Source organism: Cariama cristata, unplaced genomic scaffold (genome assembly GCF_000690535.1).
Source record: "Cariama cristata isolate BGI_N322 unplaced genomic scaffold, ASM69053v1 scaffold27704, whole genome shotgun sequence".
NCBI classification, from domain to species: domain Eukaryota; kingdom Metazoa; phylum Chordata; class Aves; order Cariamiformes; family Cariamidae; genus Cariama; species Cariama cristata.
Genome location: NW_009611765.1, coordinates 297 through 21495, shown reverse-complemented (window position 1 = coordinate 21495; position 21199 = coordinate 297). Strand labels below are relative to the sequence as shown.

Sequence of the window (21199 nt, the reverse complement as noted above, 5' to 3'; positions counted from 1 at the left end):
CAGCAGGTAATTTCCCTGATAAGATTTACAACTAGATAAAATGGTTTGACAAATAATCAAGGACCCTTTCCATAACTCTTTCCTTTGCATGAAGCACTTGCACATTCATTAGCTGAGAGACAACTTGCAAGGGGAACAAGTTCCTGACAGACAGAATACCTAAGTTGATTTTGAAGTATTTTTAATTAATCATACAGAATGGTACAGTACCATACAGAAAAGATTACTCACTCATCCTCTGAGAATTCCCCACAGCACAGTAGCTGGCTTTTTCTTTAAAAGATGTTGGTTAAAATTTCTCTCAGGAAGGGGACAGAATTAAACTTAGGCTTCCCATATCCAAATTCTGCATTAGAGGTCAGACTTCTAAACAAAAGGGCAGGCAATGGCTGTGTATATATATTTACATATAATATACATATATGTAATATTAACTCATTTTTTCCAGTGGTTTTGCAATTTTTTCCTTCTATTACATTCATTTTATTTCAGATGCATAAAGGACAGAATTTCCTACCCTAGTTTTTCTATTTCAGTGAAAACAAACAAAAACATTAAAAGATTCAGCTTCGCTTTGGCCCAAATTACTCTCCTCTATCCACTTTTATTTATTTATTTGGAAACAAAAAAGACTATGAACTCTTTATACATGTCTGATAAGGAAGTTCCTACAGACTGTATAGGATAGTTTAGGCTAGTTTAAACAAATAATCAATCAAGGGTATCTCAGAAGCAATATTTTCTCTTCAAAGAAGATACCTTAGTTTCTTCCATAATGGAAGAAAATGGAGGAAAAGTAAAGAAAATGCTCTGAAAGTGAGTCTTTATGGGATGCCAAGTCAGAGTCTCCTCCCCTAACTTCAATCTTTAACAGGTTTGAAGAAAAAGCCTTGGATTATCATCTTATCCCTGTCATTGGAGATACCTAATCTTGTACTAAATGAGGCAGTGTATGATAGCTTTTTTCAAATATTTTTTGAAATATTTTCAAAAAGCTACAGCTTTAATGCCTCAAACAGAGATACTGTTATCTGGGGAGTCTTAACTGATTCAAAGAACAAATAGGAGGTCCTAAAAGATAAAACACTCTTATTCCAAAAGCCACCCAGTGACTGCTCATTCCAATCCAAAGATAGAGAGGACACAACTAACAGTCTGCTAACTGAAGAACCCAAATCACCACATTCATCCCTATGCTCCTAACAGATGAAAATCCTTTTTTTTTTGACCAAAAGAAGTTTATAGAAATTAGATTCAATGAAACATATAAAGGAACTAAGAGTCTGAAAGAAAACCAACTATGAAGTCCTGACGATTTGAAATTTTGAAACAGAGCTCTCTGACTGTATTTGGATAACAGTTTTCTCTTTTTTCCCCTCAGGAAAACTGTTAGGATCCACACTTGAAAGCAAAAGAAAATGAGACTGAAAAGTCCATACTACCAGGTTCTAATAAAACACAAGATATCAGATGCAGAAAGCACAATGTAATCCTCATTATAAAGTATGCAATATGAAAAGAGTCCAGCAGAAAATGTTTTTGTAAGAGAATCCTGAAGTCCTGAATCTGTACAGGACTAAAGAAAATACAAGGAGTCCATACCCAAGAGCAGCAGCATTTATGACATTAACCAAGCAACTACTTCAACACAGCAGCAAATTTTGTATTCAAAATTATTCAACATTTAGATAATTGAACTTTCATAATTCAGAAAAGAGAACAATACCTTTGATATTCTTTATACAGCAAGCCTTGTTGATGACGAATTACTGCAAATTTTCGCTTGTAGTCCTCCACTGCCTTTTCTAATTGCTTAAGTAACTGTTCTTTATTTTCCAGTTCCTAATGATTATTTTCCAAATAAAAATATTGAAGTGATCAATATAGGTTTCAAACATGAAAGGATTATTCAAAACGCTAGTCCTCCCTTGTGTTTTTCATGATAGATGCTTCTGTCATGAACTGTGTGAACTGCAGATGGAATGTGTGTTCTCTTTAGAAGCAACAGATGAAAAAAAGTCCACTAAACTTTGGCATTCATATTAATAGGTGTGAAATCGTGCATAATTGCACTGTGGATTACAGCCCTCAAAGTTCAAAACACCATCAGCTGCTGCTAACCCACACAGACTACTACTTGAATGTCTAACGGGAAAGCGTTATTTTCTTCTCATGTTCCCAAATACTCTTCTAATTTACAATGATATACAGTTGAAAAATATTCTCTAATTAACAAAAGTGACCAAAGACAGAACAAAATAATTTAATAATAATAAAAAGGTTAAGTTCTTTTCACTCCAATTCTCAAAGAGTCAATTCTTCTTTACTATATGCTTGTCTGCTCTGCTTCCCATGGGAATCACTGGCTTTGGTTTCAATGTATTTATGCCTCTTTTTACAAATGTTGACATATTTTCGACAAATAATGGAATGAAGATTCATATGGTAAATAAATAGAGACCTTTGCTGTAGAGAGAAAAACTCTTCAGAGTAAGATTTGCACATGCAGACTCAAAAATTTAATTAAGTATTACCTTCCAGGTTTACAACATAGCAAAATACTTACAGCTTTAAAAAAACAGAACAGTCCAAAGAGTTTACTGGATGTCAGAACTTCAAAATAATTTTGGAGAGTTCTCCCATGTGCATACATGGCATGGTACTAGATTTTGGAGGAATTAGCTATATGTTACAAATACTCATTGTTATCAATGACTAAATGAGTTACCTGTATAAGATGTATTAAATATTCATTCAGAGAATTAATCATATTAACACTTGAAGGGACCATTCCTTCCGGAAGACCCACTGGTTGGAAGACAACACTGGCACCTTCTGACTGATGTAATATACAAATTTCATTTTTCAGTTGTGTAATCTAAAGAAAAGAAACAAAAACATAAAGAAGTAGCTTTTGCTATTCAATTAGAAAGAATCCAACAAACTGATGGAAAATATATTGTTTTCCTGTGTTACATCAGTTGTTATTAACAACCTAATTCGCTTCTACTTATATTCTAAAGTATTCAAACACTCTTTAAAGTAACCTTTTAAAAATGCTGTGATTCCATAAATCATTAAATGCATAATATCTTAAGCCAAATTTATCAAATGACTCCAGGAATCAAGGTAGCTTCACGTATCTAAGGATTCACCACAGTTTTATTCCAAATTATTTAAAACACAGTGCACTTCTATTCCTTTTAAAAAGATGAAGTTTTGGAAAGAATTATTGCAGTGGTTATCTGATGGCTTATTCTAAACAAATCTTTGCGTTTTCAGTTAACTTTTTTAAAGCTTTCTGGTTCTCTACTCTAATAGTACATAAACGACTATTCCAGAATATTAGTTACTGGCAAACTTTTTGCATCACCCAACCTTTTCTAAAGAGCAAATTTAAATTTGGCTTCTTGTAAGATAATATTCCATTTTTTTTTCCTGCTCTGGAAGAAGCATTCCACAGAATCAATTGTACAACTTAAAACAAGATACAGGATTTTAGAAAATGATTCATCATTTTAGAACACTTAATCATTGTTACTTATTTATAAATAACAAATGCAAGACTACTGGCTTTTTGAAGAAAGAAATCTGTGACCTTTTTTGGGCACAGTTCTCCCTCAAAAGCTAGGCATGCTTGGTGTTTAACATGACAGCATATTCCAAAGATAAAGTAACATAAAGAAGAGCAAGATTTGAACTTAAAGTGGACAAATTGGTAGATTCAATACATAAATTTAATTAAGATTTGTATAATTACACTGTTCACATAAGGTAAATTCAGTATTTTATAGATTGTGTGGTTTTGTTCCAGATTATCAGAGCAGCCACTTTTCAAGTACAAAATAAATTGTATAAAATAAATTGTATACCTTTTCATTTGCATTTGCCAGCTGATTAGAGAAATTTGTTGCCTCCTTCCGAGCCTGTTTGAGCTCCTGTCTTAATTCTTCATTTCGTCCTGTAAGCTGGTCAACCTGAGCTTTCAAGTGCACACTAATATCAAAGATTCCCTCTGAATGCTTTGATTCCATTGCCTAATACAGTAAACATTTAATTAACAAAACAGAAAAAGTGCAGAAAAGCTCTGGTTTTTCATAATAAACTGGAGCCCTCAAGTTTAGACTGCATGAAATCAGCAAAAGGTATGAAATTTTAATGTTGTAAAATCTACTTATCAGTTTCCTGATGGTATATTTGCCATAGACCGTGATTTAAATGGTTAAGTTTTCCTGTAAAAACACTATTTTTTTTGTAAGATGTTTGAATAAAGAATTTTTCTTAAACATTGCCTGCAGGTCCCATAGAGGTAAAAGACCGGCAAACAACCTTTTACCTAAGCTTTATGACTGGGACAATAAACTTGCCAAAGACAGTTTTATACTATCCAGGTAAAGATTTTTTTTTTTAATTTTTATTGGCAATCTCTTGTTACTGTATATTTTTAATTTGTATTTTTAAAGAGGTATCACACCATGTACTTCTAATTGTAACTAAGGAAGCGTATGTATACGGAAGCTACTATTCAATTACACAATAACCCAATAATTGAGAGGAAAAAAAAGAAGCCTGTAAATCCTATAAAGCAAAATAATACTTTAAAAAGCAAGCTTACAGTAACTAAATGATCCAGACTAGGGATTGTTAAGACTGTTTCTCCTCCCTTCAGACCAGGATCCTTCTGCATTTCCCTGATAGCTTGCAATATTTCTTTCATTCCTTGTTCAAGTTGTTTATTCTCTTCTGATAATTCTTTTACTGTAATAAAAATTGTAAATGTGTCTAAAAGCACTCAAAAAATTAGTTAAGGTTTCCTAGGACATTTCATCATAATACTTGTTGATTTGATATACAAAGAGAACATTCATATTATATGTAGACATAACCAATTGAGAAGTTAAAAGCAGAGCTGCTAGGAACATCCGCAGAGCGTATTTTGCTGGAGAAATATCAACAAAACAATAATGAAATGCTTCATGGGAACACATTTGACTTTATTCAGCGTTCCCGTCTTCAATGTTTCCTGCCACTTTTTTCACTTCTGCAGTAGCCTGTCTGACTGGCTTTTACAAATCCAGAAATGTGGCTATCTTGGAAATGTATGGGTGTAACAATGAAGTATATAGGAATTGCCTAAATTCCTACTGCGGACTGGGAAAAAAGAACATTTACATTTTTTTGGCTGTGATAAGGACTCGCAAGTTTTCCAGCCACCATTATTTTCCAGAATTCCAGAGTTTCCAGCACAGAGTAAGAAGTCTGGAAACTTTAAACAAAAACAATAAACCTCTCAGGACATTCTCTGCATCTTAACAATATGGCTAACTGTCCTGAAGACCCAGGCGTGAACTGCAAAATTTGGAGCAGTTTGAGTAGTTTCACCAACTCTGTTTTGAAAAGTCATAAAGAATTTTTAGAATTTACATTCTCTGGGAAAAATTAAGATTCTTGTCTAGAGAAATTAGCATTATTTTTATTTCAGAGTTTGCAAGCATTGCACTTCAGCTAATACACATATACACATAAGCAGCAAGTGGGTTTAACTCCCCAACACTTCCTTGGAGCCAGAAATGCACTACAATTACACAAGTAAACTGTATAATTGTTATAATTGGGATCACTCACAGACTTAGAGCCCTTATTAGGTCTGATTCAGGAAGAAAAAACATGAGAGATTCTAGTTTAATGTATTTTGTATGAATAAACTATGTTTCATGTACCACCACTAATTTAAGTTCAAAATTAGCAACACTACATGCGTATTTATACACATGCACGCAAAGATATACACTAATATAAACACAAAACTGGGGGAAAAAAAAAGGGTCATTAATGAGAATTCAAAGAAATTCCAATTCAATAAATGCCATTTACATCCATTGTTTTGTAATCATTGTGTTCACTCCTGGATCAATTTACAACCATAATTCCCACAGTTCAGAAGTATATGAGAATGAGCGTATAATAACCTTCTATGTACACAGCAAACTCAGTCATTGTGAAAGATATCAAAGTAAACTGTGTTTAAACCAGGAACTGCAAAGTCAGATATTTGCAGTCACAATCACAGAAACAGAACAACTAAATAAGCAAACTATCTGCAGGTACTTGATAATATTCCCTAGTTTTAAAACAGGTTGCAACTTACATTTAGATTGAAATTCAGCTATTACAGTCCTGTTCTTCTCCAAATCTCTCTCTTTCACACTTAATTCATTTGCAAGATACTCATTCTAAAGAAAAGAACAAAGAAGACTCAAAAATTGTAGTTTAGGAATTTTAGTATTAGGATTTTCATTAAGACTCTGTGGTTAAATAAGAACAAATGCTTGAAAGTACTGCTAATCCTTATACATTCAACAGTGAAATTACATAGTATGCAAACCAAAATGAGGTGTTATATAGAAGGCAACAATCAAAGCAATAGCCTCATCTTCATAGCAACAAAATTATCAGGAAAAAATTATTTAAACCATGAATAAACTTTATATAAATATTTATCCTGTTCTGTTTTTTTTTTTTAAACTTTGTGCTACCCACACTGCCTGGCTTCTGCATCTTTCAAAATTTAATTCTGTGTAACTATTTAGCATACTCTTGATCAACACATCTCTGGATATCTGCTCATTCTAAAAAAAAAAAACAACAGTAAGTTATTAGTATAGAATTCTATCTCCATTTATATACAAAAAAATTATATTTCCAAGACTTATTTTCCAAAATATAAAAAGAAACACTTCTTTTTTTTTACTGAGAATGCAATTAGTAGGCATCGTTCATTCCACATCTCGGCTAACACAGTATTTTAAGAGAACTCACAACAGCAAAGCATACTCCTGTAGCATGGAAAAACCGTTGTATAATTGAAAAAAGCCTGGTGTGTATAGACTTATACTTTCCACTGATCAATTACATAGCTCAATGGGCTCAACAGAAATGTCATCAGTTCCAAAACATTTCAGTTAAAGATAGGAAAGACCTATTTGCTTATCTTATATATTGTACCCATGTTTCCTCATCACATTCTTAGATGGTTTCTCCCAGACAAAAAATACACAGATTCTAATTCTAGCAGTCCAGTGTTCTAGTCCCAGCCTTTTTTCAAATTTGGAGTATGCCTTCATGAAAATTTCCTGGTCCCCATATGAATCTCCTGCCCGAAATGCAATGGCAAGAGAGATGGATTCACTGGAAGAATTACACAAAGTGTACTCCATATAACACCATCTAGGGAAACGTATTCTTGGGTCATGCAGCAGTTGGAACAAGTGTCTCTTACAGACCAGAAGTCTGTGAGACTCTGAGGGACTGGCTTGATCCATGCCCCAAATGCATCTCTAGCAACCAAAGCCATGTTCTCCACTATACAGAAGACTAACTCAGCATTTCAAGGTACCACTTTAGGAAGTTACTAGCAGATGTTTTTTCTATATGATTTATCATGTGAATAAAAGAAACCACAGCAAGCATCCTGAAATCAACCCATTGTTCACTGATCATAGAAAGTTTTAAAAAACTCTTTTGAGAAACTAAAAGATTTTATCATTAGAGGTCATTTTAATAAATACTGGACTTTTTCATTGGAAATCTTTTTTTCTGAAAACAGACACATTACATTTGTCAGTTGGCAAGGAAATGGATAAAAGGATAGAAGAACCAACTCAGGAACTTCTTAGATGCTTCCCAGAAGCAAAGGCCTTTCTTATTCCAAAAGTCTAAATTCATACCATCTCTCTGGAGGTAGGAGGTGTCCTCTAGTCAAATAACATCTGTGACTTTTAACAGAAATCTCATCCTCTATCTTTCATACCAAAGGACTGATTCAGTCCCTACTTCATTCAACTAATGCTTGTAAGTTACCATTTGTGCTTCTCTGCATTTATTTAAAACATTTTTAAAACTAATCCTCAAACTATACTGTTTAAAATACAGTTGCAACAATTAATTTCTATGAGATGAAAGGCTGTATGCACTAATAAGAAAAGTGACGAGTACTTCATCTACACAGATGTGTGTAAGGTCTTAGAATAAAAAGTGTTCTCTCTGTTTACCTACCTATGTGCGTGTGCACAGGTATTGTGCACACTTTTTCCACTGACAGAACGAAAATATATGTATAAATTTTTCAATCCTATGTCAACAAACAAGTGTAAATTAATGACTAGGCACTCTCTTTTATTAGAAGAAAAAATGCCCAATTCTATTAGAACAATCCTATAGCTTTAATCAAGATGAAAGTAAACCAAGACATCTATACTATTTGAATTTATCTTCTAAATAACTGCAATAGATAAAAATACACACATACTATAAAGGTGTCTCACCTGTGATCTAAGAAGGGCTATTTCTTTCCTCAATTGTTCTATGACATTTTCAACAGGATCTATCTGATCTGAGTGTCCTGACTGTCCATTTTCAATTCCCCTTTCCAAAGTTTTTACTTGTAACAATTCTGTTAGGCATTTCTTTCCTTCTCCATCTTCTTGAAAGGTAGTTAAATCAGAAAACTTTACTTGTGAATAGTCTTGCTTATCCTTCATAGAATCGTAGAATCATTTGGGCTGGAAGATGGCTGGAAGATCTAGTCCAACCCCTCTGCGGTGAGCAGGGACATCTCCAACTAGATAAGGTTGCTCTGAGCCTCATCCAGCCTGACCTGGAATGCCTCCAGGGATGGGGCTTCCACCACCTCTCTCGGTAACCTGTTCCAGTGCTTAACCACCCTCATTGTAAAAAATTTTTTCCTTATGTCAAGTCTAAATCTAGCCTCTTTTAGTTTAAAACCATTACCTCTTGTTCTGTCACAGCAGACCCTGCTAAAAAGTCTGTCCCCATCTCTCATATAGGCCCCTTTCAGGTACTGGAAGGCCGCAATGAGGTCACCTTGAAGCCTTCTCTTCTCCAGGCTGAACAACCCCAACTCTCTCAGCCTGTCTTCATAGGAGAGGTGCTCCAGCCCTCAGATCATTTTTGTTGCCCTCCTCTGGACCTTCTCCAACAGGTCCATGTCTCTCCTGTGCTGAGGGCTCCAGAGCTGGATGCAATACTCCAGGTGGGGTCTCACCAGAGCGGAGTAGAGGGGCAGAATGACCTCCCTCGACCTGCTGGCCACACTTCTCTTGATGCAGCCCAGGATGCGGTTGGCCTTCTGAGCTGCGAGTGCACATTGCTGACTCATGTCTAGCCTGTCATCCACCAGCACCCCCAAGTCCTTCTCCGCAGGGCTGCTCTCAATCACATCATCCCCCAGCCCCCATCCTTCAATGTCATTGTTTGTGTTTTGTGCGTTATTGGCTTTCCAAGAGCAGATGCACAAGGAATCAGAGACCTTTTGCTGAGAGATAGTCCTGGGCAAGAATTTTCCTGACCTGTTTGGTCTGAATTAGAAGTTATGGACACTTGATTCTGAAAAGATGGTTTGTTTCTGTAATTTTGGTTATGTACCTCTGAGGTTTTACACACTCGCTGATAAGCCGAAAATGAACCTGTGTTGTCTGATTTTAAGTCTTTCAACGTCTCTCTCTTGTCCATATACTCTGTTATCCCTGATGTCTGTGTCAATTGTAGCTCTGGTGATACGAAAAGTTCTTTTATACCAAGAGTTTCAGAACTACACTTGTCATTAACTAGTTGCCACTCTGTCACGTTTTGAACCTAAATGAACCGAAGTATTTCTATTTTTTTCCAAGTGATCAAAATTCTCAAGTATGCCAGAAGTTCTCCTACATAGATTTCCCACAGCCTTACTGTTTTCAGCTATATCTTTCTCTGACTTCAGAAGTCTAACTGGTGCTCCTCTACCTGTGTGTTTCTCCCTTCCATGTTACATGAGCTGCTAGCCTATATTAACAAAAATACAGAACATTCATGAGTCTTCTAAAAAAATTACAAATTATTAATTTTTGGATTTTCAAAAGCACCTAGAGAAATATTTGAACAGATATTTTCAAAATAACATTATTTTTATTTTGAAAGAGAAAGACAATAAATGCTTATGAACTTGCTTTATGAACCTACCTTTGCTTTTACTTCAGCAATATCATGTTTGTTCAAGAAATCCAACTTCCTCTTATTCATTCCGTTCTCTTCAGAAAACCTATCAGTTATCTGTGTATTACCAGCATCCAATCCTAATTGTAAGTAAATGATAAATAATAATGTAAGTAATAAGTAATAAATGATTATGAATTTTTAATTGGTCTCCAAGCAAGGGAATATATTCCATTTAGTATATCCCAGTTCTAGTTTTCTACCTGCAAAGCAAGCAGCTGTAAACCTTTCCATTTGAGCACATTACGCTTCCCTGGGTGTCACAGAATTGAGATTTTAAGATTTTTGAAACACATACATTATATAGATTTACTGGAAATCATGGCAAGATCATCCTGCATCTAAGAACTGCAAGCCAATGACACAACTCTCAGTGATGCATTACTAGCCATTACAAGTGAAAAAGCTACTGGGCTCTAAGACTATGGAAATACAAAACCAATCACCTCTTCCTACAGATTCAATGAAATGTATTTAGCCTTGTAATTTAAACAAATATGTAAACATAACATAGCTATATTAATAAGTACAGAGAGCATGCTTTTGAAAGGACCGTTTATAATAATAATAAAAAAATCCTACCTCTTGTAACTCTTGTTTGTTTCTCCTCAGCCAACTTACAAACCTGTTTTTTCAGTTCAATTCTTTCCTCTTCCAGTCTTTCAATCTGCATATTATTATTCACAGATCAGTATTTAATTTTGTTTAAATACATTTTTATTATATAGCTCCTACACGAAAATAGGATTTATCACTTGCCTCTTGCAAAAGAATCTGGTTTTCAGCTCTATATTGCTGCTGCTTCAGTGCTTTGCTGTTTCTCAATTCATTTAAATCAATCATTGCCTTCGGCTCAAGACCTAAAACACAGTATATGCTGTATAACTATTCATTAAGGAAAATCATTAATGTTAGTAATCATTAGAATGCAGTTAATTTAAATGAGAACATTACCAGTCAAGTAGAATTTAAAAAATGTTGATAGTTGAAGATCTGTAAGTATTTCTATATATGTACACACATCTTATGCTTCATGTAGTAACACCAAAAGAAAGTATAATTTTACTTCAGTTACTCAAAAACCCAAACTATACTTATGTTTAGATTCTTCTATGTAAAAGTAAGCCTGTTCAAAGTTTTCTTTGTGTTTTTCAATCTAGCATTACAACTTCAGTACATTATGGTTTCCAAATCCTGTATTATGGAATTAATTAAGCAGTGTACAGTCAAAGAGGAATCAAAACCAAAAAAGCACTACAAAACCTATTCTACTACTTTCTTCAGTCAAAGCAACCTGTAAGCCGAGTTTAGTCATGTACATTGAAGTTTAGTCATGTCCATTTATGCAGTTTGTCCTAACTAAAACTACTTGCAAATATTAGCAGAATATACAAAATTATTTTTAATTAGTTACTTGGCATAGTAAAAGATTTCCATGATATAATGTTATTTCAATTCTTACACAACAAATAATTGAAAACATAATGGATATAGCATACCTAAGCGCTCTCTGAGTACTTCGTTTTCGTCAAGAAAATCGTTTATTTTAAGATCAAGTTTATTGACTTCCTTAACTAATGTTTCAATCTCATGTTCTCGTATCTTGATTTGCTGTTTTAAACCTTTTATTTCATCAATAGCCTCTTCCAAACCGTATGTTCCCTGTAAAAATCCAAATGGAAAGTAAAAACACAACAGCCAACAGAAGATGTAAGAAAATAAATTATGAATCTGTCTTTCATCATTATATAGATAAGAAAAAACGTTTTTCAACTTGTATCACTCTTCTGCACTATGCATAGTGAAAAAAGTTACTGAATAAAAAGCAGATCCTACAAATTTGTCTTTTGACTACAGAGGAGTCTCTGCATATTTCAAAATTGAGTCCTCTCACTACATGATCCTTCGAAGAGTCATATCTTGAGTGTTCAAGTACTGTTCAATGGACTCCAGAAGCCCATACAAATACATTAAATCTGACGACTCGTAAAGATTGTTATGTATGGCTAACAAATTGCATGCAGTCAGTGATCACAAAATGTTATGAAAGAAAAGAGAAAAAAAAAAAAACCAGCATCAGAAGTGATTCATTTAATTTCTAATTAGAACACAGTAAATAAAAAACAGGACAAAATGATCTCCTAAAAATATGAAGAAATACCCTGCCCACTCTGACAAATTGTTTACCAGTTCATAGTCTCTTATTCGTTTCAGAGCCTCAATAAGCTCTTTGTCCTTTTCTCGAGCATCTGCTTCTGCTAATTCTGCCACTTTCTCAGCCTCCTTAGTTCTCTCTTCTAGCATTTTTAACTTTTCTTGCATATCCCCAATATGATTCTGCTGAGTAAGAGATGCGTGACCTGGAAAGAAAAACCTTGATCTGTTTACAATTCAACTAGGAATTCTTGCTATCAGCCATTAAGCAAGAAAGAAACACTTCAGACGATGTTATAAGAGAGATCTTCATTTTCTGCTCTTCTTAATTATTTACAAAAGACTACATATGAAAGTTTGGGGTTTTTTTTCCCCAATTATTCATTCAAACAATATTTATAAGAAGTAAGTGCACGTAAGGGACATCAGAATTTATTTTGAATTGCATGCTACTACTCATTTGCAATTCTTGATAGAGCTGAGACCTTATTTGTTCTGCTCTAAACCTTACAGACCAGGTAGAGTTTTACTAGGCACTGTATTACCCATAAAACCCACTGAAGTACTGTGAATAAATTTAAACTCTTCACAAATGTTTAATAAATGGAAATGAACAAAAAAATTAGAGACTAATATTACTCAAATACTGCAAATATTTTTTTCAGGATTTCTACAGAATAAAGAATGCACAGTAAATTTGTGGTTTATTTTGCTTTCCACAGGTATTAAAATAAAGTGGTCATGTTACCTTTACACTTTTCGAAATTATTTCTTAATTCCTCAATAAAAAATGCATTTTGTTCCATTTCTTTGGTATACTGTTCCACTTGCCTAGTAAGCAATCTTATCTGAGCATCTCGCTGTTGCACACCCTACACACAAAAAAAGAAACTCCATTAAAGAATTCTTCTTTACTGACAGGCAAGATATCAATTTAGAACACCACACAGTAAATGAAGAAATTAGAAGTAGCTAATACAAGGCAGTTTATAGAACATCAAATATACTGTACTTACAACATAGAGTTCAGAAATTATCTAGAAGTTGGTTATATAAAGGCAAAGCAGGAAAAAAAAAAGGAGTAAAAATAAAGCACTCAAACACACACAAAAATAAAAGCACTATTTTAGTATATCAATTTTAAACGGAACAGTTCTCTGAGAGTTAGCCAATGTGTGATGAAGTTTCAGACGATACACGTTTCTTACAGCTTCCTGATAAACAATTGCCAGTGGGAACCAAGAGATACAAGTTCAAAATTGGGAGGACTAACAATCCATCACACATGACACTGTACTGCAGACTGCCTTACAGCAAGTCATACAACTTTTAAAAATTCATATCACACCTTGTTTTGCATGCATATGCATCCCTAAGTGAACACAGACTGTGAAAGTGACTTCTGTATTATACTATTTCTGTGCTTATACATGAGCTTTACAAATATCACAGAGAGCTAAATGTTATTTTTTCTGTGATGAACGAAAAGAGAGGAAAAAGATAAAAAAGAGACCTGGAAAAAACTCACAGAAAGTAGTCATAATGTAAAAATCTCAGGAGTTGCTGACCTTACTTTATACCAATGTTATGGAAAAAAAAAGCTCAGGCCTTCTTAGAGGACAAATAAAACCACATTTCAAATATAAAAGTAAAGAGCTTAGCAAAGTTGTAAGGACCTAAACACAACCCTTTGGAATGTAAACATACACTGAACCATAACAAGCTCGGTGCATTTGGAGTTAAAACACAGTGCAGTAAGTTGACTTAATTTTTAAGTGTCTGCTTTAAAAGCATGCTTATTTCCACCGGACTGTTCAAAATGTCATGCTAATGATGGTCATCCAAAAAAGCAACCACTACAGCCATCTAGTTAGCTAAAACCAGTCTCTACAACTGTTTATCAAAGTTATTTTCAGCTGCCTTCCTTTTCTGATCATCAGAGGCTGATTTGTACTTTTTTTTTTCTCCTGAGAAGCTATCTGTTCCTAGTTTTCAAAGGCTGCATAAATATATCATACCATACTGCTCAGTCTACAAGGGCCCAACATGTAACACAAATGCCATGACACATTTATTTAAAAAACTTGAAACAAGGCAGGAAATCATCCTAGTATCACACAGTACGCTTTCCATAATGCATATTTTATTTATCTATTTATTTTTTTTACGTCTTTCAAGAAAGTGGGGAAATTCAAAATCATAAAGAACTATGTAATTTGGCATGAATATGAGAGATACTTAAATGCAGCTACCTCTCTCATGGGCTGAACCACAGACTTAATAGTATGGCATCAGGTGAGACAAAGGAATACAGAAAAGGAAACATTAGGCAAGACTCTTCCTTCACTAACAAATTTAGAGGACAGAATTTAAAAGCATTAAATTATGGATGCTTATATGTTAAAGCAATCACTCTACTAATAGTTAGAAAAGATAAATATGAAAGTAACAGAACCAACTACCAACATCTCAGTCCATACATACAACAAGAGAAGTTTCCTTTGTGCGTTGTCTATTAAGCTAACTTTGTAGTGGAATGAATCAACCCGTCTCATAATTCTCAAACATAAGTAATACATATTCTGGTAGTTGCAAACTATGAAAGGCTCAATAATTATTTGGTCACTAGCATATTTAGGAAACGGTAATTTCTCTGTGTGTAATTTTTCACATAGACTGTACCTGCTGAAGGGTCACTATACTGTTTCTGTCTACATCAAGTTGGAACATTTTCAGTTTCTCTGTCAAGTGAAACACCGTTTGCTGATACTTTAGAATTTCATCATCTTTTGAAGCTAAGATTTTCTGAAAAGAAGATAAAATACCATCAGAACACTTTAAATAATTCCTAAAAATAATAAAAAAGTATTTAAAAGTACCTTCCATTCTTCAACTTTTGCATTTACAGCTGCCACGACTTTATCATCTTCCTCATTCCTTGCTTTCAGCTGGTCTGAAAGCTCCTGAACCTAAAAATGCCATTTGGATGAACATCATATCACAAAAATGTTTTGCTTAATCAATGTATACGTACAAACACACTACATCAAGCCCATACAATTTAACAGATTAGCATTACAGAAGCAAGGGAAGGTCACAACTCTTAAGAACAGAGTATGATAAACAATTTGTACAAAAAATTTTGTGATCTGCAGTTCAGTTTTGAAATTTGCACCAAATTTAAAGATCACAGTACTTTTAGAGAGTGTTACTTCAGTAAAGCCTGTGTTTTTAATTGGATATGTTGAATGTTGAACAAAATTTAAGCTAAAATATGAAAATACAGTATAAACCTAAAAATAATTACATTCAATAGAGTCAGTTCTTACTTGAAATCTGTACTGTTCTTTCTCTTTTCTTAACTGATCCATAACAATATCAGATTGCCGCACAATTTGCTTCATTTTGTTATATTCATCAGTCATCTTCTCCATTTCTTGCACTGATTCCTCAAGATTCTTCCTCATTTCTTGGTTTTCAATGTCTAACTTCTCATTAGCTTCAGTCAAATTCTGCAAAATAGAAGAAAAAGCGGCTTTTAAGAAGTGCCCATCTTAATATCTGAATAAGCACTGATAGCTACCTTAAATGTAAGAGTTGAAAGTCTTACATGAAATTAGCAGAGAAGAGAGTATTTCACCTCATCAATTTCAACAAATTCTAACAGCAAATAAGAGACATCTCCCATTGCCAGTAACTTCATTACCTCTGCCAGATTCACAGATGTAAAGTATATGCATCACAGAACCCAATCACATCACAAATTCCCTTACTCCACATGACTTTATCTGTAAATTGACATACCTTTGTGAAAAACACTATGTCAGTAACAGCCTAGTAAACACTCAATAGCATGCATAGATTTTACCTGAATTTTATCCAAATACTGGAAAAGCTCAAAGTTCTTTTTGGACAATTGTGATCTGTAATTAGAATCCTTCTCTCTTCGTAATAGAATTGTTTCTTTTTGAGAATCTATTTCCGTCTGATAGTCAACTACATCCTGATGGAATCGTTCGTTCTGCACAGAAAGCAATCCAAACTTAAATCTATTATGAAGAGTTGAGAACAAAGTATTGCTTTTCTAGCAAGCTACCACGGAGAGCCAAGACAGCCAAAACCTATCCAAATTCCTACAGTCTGCTTTTAAAAAAAAAAACAACTTAGAAGCCTCACCTTTTTCTTTACACATTTTTTCTTTCGATTAAAAAGGAGAGAACAAGACCAAGAGAACAAAGTAAGAAAAATATTAGAAATTAAATTTGCTTTAGGAAGATAAAATAGGAAACAACACAGAGACAAAATAAAATAGAATTTTCTATATACCTGTGCGTGCTTGTACATACATACACACACACATGTAAAAGTGCATTTTGAGGAATGATTATCGAGGTTTCCCCCCAGGACATCAATTTAACTTTTGCTGTCTGTTTTATTCTCTCAGAGGTCAAGATTACAGGTGTTACATGTTCTAAACCATGCATTTTTTTTCTAAAAACAGCTAGAAAAAATGTTTCAAGAGAATGATTAAAAAAAAAATTCTAGTAATAAAGAACGTTAACTCTATCTTTGCATTCATTGTCATATTAACTTTTGACTTTTTGTAATTTTATTTTAACCCATCAGAGAATCTTAGCAAAAGCAGCAAGCATAAACTGAATCCTGTCTAATACCCACCAAATCTATTTGTCAATAGTATTTAACAAAAATATTAAAAATTCAAAACACAAAATCGAGACAAAATTAATGCACAGTAGGACTATGTAAATTCAAACATAGACACCTCCAGACCTCAATTAACTAAATTTCATTGGTGCAGACTTACTATATATTTGCTAAATGTGATTAAAATTCCATATTCTCTTTGTACCAGTAACCAGGAAATGTTCTAAAACAAAATTAAACATCGTGCCACATCAAAGAGCATAAATGAAGTTAATAATATATTTATAAATAAAGTTAAAAATACAGTAAATCAGCAATAATCCTTTACTAACCTCTCTCTTTAATTTGATGTTTTCATTCTCGATATCTTCATTTCGAAGAGCAAGCTAGAAGAAGACAGAAAACCTGTATATGTATCACTAACACCACAAACTATGAAAATAAAGAACTCCAGAAACAAAACAAAATTGAATGCACAGCAGTCCTATTTCATCAGTGGTTTTTTTTCATTTCAGAGGCTCTTTTCACAACATTGACTTTTCAAAAGATGTGTCAGAAAAGCTTTTAGAGATGTTAAGTCCTTCTTACCTGTTCATTTACTTTCTTCTCTTTTTCCAATTCTTTTTTTATATCTGTTAATTGTCTCTCTTTTTGTGCTAATTCTTTTCCCAGTTGGTTGATCTCATCAGGCAAAAAAGTATCACGACCATGAGCAGATCTTTGCGCCATCTTAAAAGCATTAAAATAACATCATAAATACAATACAGTTTTTCAAAATAGAAAGAACTAAAAAACCAAAGCAGATGCTAAGACTAATGTTCCTAATGTTCAGGAAAAGCAACAGGAAGGGCTCACTAGCTTCTTTCAACAAAACCCAGAAGTCTCTAAAAATAAAAGGGATTTATTCAAGTATAAAAAAATTCATTGCACATACAGCTCTTTGCAAACTTGAGGCTTGTGAATATTCAAAAGCCAATAAAAAGTATTAGCTAAAATGTAGGGCTATTACATCTCTTTACTAGATTAAAATACTAGTGTAAAAAAATTCATTTAAAAAAACCGCCAAACAGCACTCTGTATTTAGAACATACCTCTAATTCATTTTGAAGTCTCATCACCTTGCTTTTAAGTTGATTTTCTGTTAAAATAGAACAGATACAGTGAATTACCTGACAAGGTAAAAAGTACATGAAATAACAAGGGTTAACCTTAGTCTGTAAATATTTAGCTTCACTGAAGCAATTGACTTCAGAGCAGTTGGTATTTTATTCAGTTCCCTAAAATTAAAAAAAAACTAACCCAAAACCGTAAAAAATACATTTAACAAATCATTTAGGAACAGCATAAAAAGGCTTGCTTACCACATTTGGCTTGCTCTTCCCCAGCTTTTTCAACTTCTTCTAGTGCCAGCTCTACCTCTTGAACTTTCATCTGGGCAAAAAAGCATAGCAAACAAAGAAGAAATTTTTATTACTAACATAAATCAAAAGATTGTTCCACAGACCTCATGGTTAGAATGATGAAAACATTTACAAAAGAACATCAATTTTCTCTCTTTAAATAAACAAAACCACTGCCATTTTTCCCCATGCTGACAATTAAGAAGTTCAGATTGCTGAAATATCTTCTTTAGTAATTTATTCTACAGGGCTACCTAAACATCCAAAGGCATAATGCTGAGAATTAAACACAGTAAAAAAGCCTCTGTAAAACGAGTTTGCTAACCTATGCTGCTGTTACTCCTTGCTTTCAGCACATTTATGAGTAAATACAAGAAAGTGTGATAGATTTATAGGATCCATTTTAGGATAGTGATGTTTCTTCATTCACGGTGACATTTTTATTCGTTCTAAAACATCAAGCTACCAAAACTTGTATTAAAATTAAAATCATGACCAAAAACTTACAACATCTAACCAATTTTTGAGATATGTTTGCCTTTTCCATCTACAAAACTAAGGGTTCTTAACTATATAACTATTCACTTCCCACTGCTACATGCCATAATCCCAACAGCTACAAGCAGATACTCTGGTGCAAGCACAAATTTAGCATATCAATGCTCTTAGGAGTAACCAGTGTGTTCAGTGCAGGAAGACAAAAAAAAAACCAAGAGAGCAATGATGCTTTCATTTAAACAAAAAATAAACAAAGGCATCTGCAGAACTGTAGAAAGTGAGGATTAATACAAACCTTCAATAGTGACTGAGTAATTTTAAAAAGGTGTATCAGTTGTGCTGGAGTTTCAGTTTTTAATTCTTTCCCATCAACCTAAGGAAAGAGACAACAGTGTTTTTATACAAATATCAATGAAAGCCACAAAATAAATAACACATATATCTGAAGGACCAGAGACAGTTTAGGGAAGAATGTATAACAAAACCATTATATTCTGTTTCCCCTTGAGTACCTTGGACACGGTCTCCAGCCATTTGTCTGCTAGTTCCTCTTGATGAGGTAGAGCATCTGGATCAACGTTCATAAACTTCTTCCAATTTAAAATGGGTGCCATATTGAATTTATAATTTTTTCCTGGAACAAAAATTAAAATAGCAATTATCAGACATTATCAGTGCCAATCAGTTTTAAAGGAGGCTGGCCACTGAACCACACAAGATGATTCTAATAACTGTCTCGATTTTGTAACACTGATTAACATTGTGTTCACATTTTGGTCTACTGCAAGGAGAGTATAGTAAAATCATTTTTTCTTTAAGTTAAAAATTACATCATGTATACTCAATGAATTTGTGACACTAACAGTGAAGATCAGGACATATGAAACCTCTACTTTAACTTTAATATCCTTCTTTTCCTCCCTACCTCTCAATGCAGTATTTTTATGTTAATGAACAAATACAACTGAACCTTTGAACCAGCCCTTGTAGGATAAATATCTCCTTACAGCCACAAAATCATTATTTCTAATATGTAAAACCCAACCAACACCTGCTTTAGTTTGATACCATGAGCATCCACTTCTTGACATTCATTTCTAAGGTATTAAACTCTTATATTAAATATCTTTTCCTTTTGATTGGAATACATGAATTGATAAAGGACAGTAAACAATCTGGAAACTGACAAAAATCTGATCAGAAAGTGGTGCAAACTTTTGTTCTGCTGCTTACCTACTGGTTGCTGTGGGTCACAGTGACTTCTCGTATACCTGAAAGTCAATGCAGTATCTGAAAAAGGCAGAAGGGATTGGAAGCCTTGGATTATTCTATTCTGTAGAGCTTCCTCTAGCCTTTATTATCAATATTTCAAAAATAGGATTCTGCCAAGTTTAAAACAGAACATTTTTAATCAATTTATTGCCCTAAATTATGAATATGGCATAAATGGTTACAAAAATGAATAAAGAAATAAAATTAACTAGAATATTAAATTCATTATTGTTCAAAAAACTAACGACACTGCATGGATATATATTTTACAGAAGAAAAATCAATTTCAATCAATAACTGTAACAAAGCTCTATGCTGAGCATGATATTTTGAGATCTGTTCCATCATGCACCCTGTTCACCATTCAGCAGTTTAAAGACTCAACAACTGAAACTTCCTTCCTTAATGAAAGACTGAACTGGTATTACTTTCTCAAAAAACATGCCTAAGAAGTCTGAAAGAAGAGCTGTGAGGCTTTGAAATCCAGCTGTATGCTTAACTGAGGATAAAAATAAACCTTTCCTCATCTTTTCTGAATATGTGAACTACTTGAGAGCTGCCCTATATTTACCATTTCTTCAGTGTTTGCTAAATGTTTTAGAAAACATACATTCCATATAATCCATGACTTCGTAAGGATCACATCTTATATACATTTTTGCTTCTCTGTTTTGTCATAGACAGTAAAAGAAAATACAAGAAAATCACATGCAGATGCATACTGCTCTTGGCACTCCTACTTCTTCAGTTAATTGAATACTACTTGATTTCATTAACATGTTTAAGGATTTTCTTCAAAATGTATTAATTTTTTCTTAAACAATGAGATGTAGGAATTATAGGTATGAAATGCCCAACAATCAAAAGTGTTCTGAAAGCAAATACACAACCTTACTGCTGTCAATCTTTTCCTACCTTCCATTTTTCAAATCTCTTTTTCTCTTAACTTATAAAATAATGTCTGAATCATAGAATCATAGAATCATTATGGTTGGAAGAGACCTCAAAGATCACCAAGTCCAACCGTATACCCGATGCCACCATGCCCACTAAAACATGTCTCAAAGTGCCACATCTAGAAGTTTTTTGAACACCTCCAGGGATGGTGAGTCCACCATCTCCCTGGGGAGCCTGTTCCAACGCTTAACGACTTTTACAGT

General features: G+C 33.7%; 1 protein-coding gene across 1 annotated transcript in view; it reads right to left on the bottom strand.

The window, feature by feature from the left end:
* Positions 1-19381, bottom strand: part of CEP290 (centrosomal protein 290kDa) — a 52245-nt gene extending 32864 nt beyond the window's left edge. Inside the window, exons 1-21 of the mRNA XM_009698372.1 lie at positions 19280-19381; positions 19063-19140; positions 18231-18300; positions 17961-18007; positions 17458-17598; positions 17202-17255; positions 16073-16225; positions 15534-15716; positions 15084-15173; positions 14887-15009; positions 12953-13076; positions 12238-12410; positions 11550-11712; positions 10810-10910; positions 10633-10717; positions 10018-10130; positions 6149-6233; positions 4616-4758; positions 3873-4037; positions 2729-2878; positions 1727-1842 (exon numbers count right to left, since the gene is read on the bottom strand). Coding sequence (XP_009696674.1) covers positions 1727-1842; positions 2729-2878; positions 3873-4037; positions 4616-4758; positions 6149-6233; positions 10018-10130; positions 10633-10717; positions 10810-10910; positions 11550-11712; positions 12238-12410; positions 12953-13076; positions 14887-15009; positions 15084-15173; positions 15534-15716; positions 16073-16225; positions 17202-17255; positions 17458-17598; positions 17961-18007; positions 18231-18300; positions 19063-19140; positions 19280-19381 — 2459 coding nt within the window. The remainder of the gene's footprint in view (positions 1-1726; positions 1843-2728; positions 2879-3872; positions 4038-4615; positions 4759-6148; positions 6234-10017; positions 10131-10632; positions 10718-10809; positions 10911-11549; positions 11713-12237; positions 12411-12952; positions 13077-14886; positions 15010-15083; positions 15174-15533; positions 15717-16072; positions 16226-17201; positions 17256-17457; positions 17599-17960; positions 18008-18230; positions 18301-19062; positions 19141-19279) is intronic.
* Positions 19382-21199: the final 1818 nt, after the last annotated feature.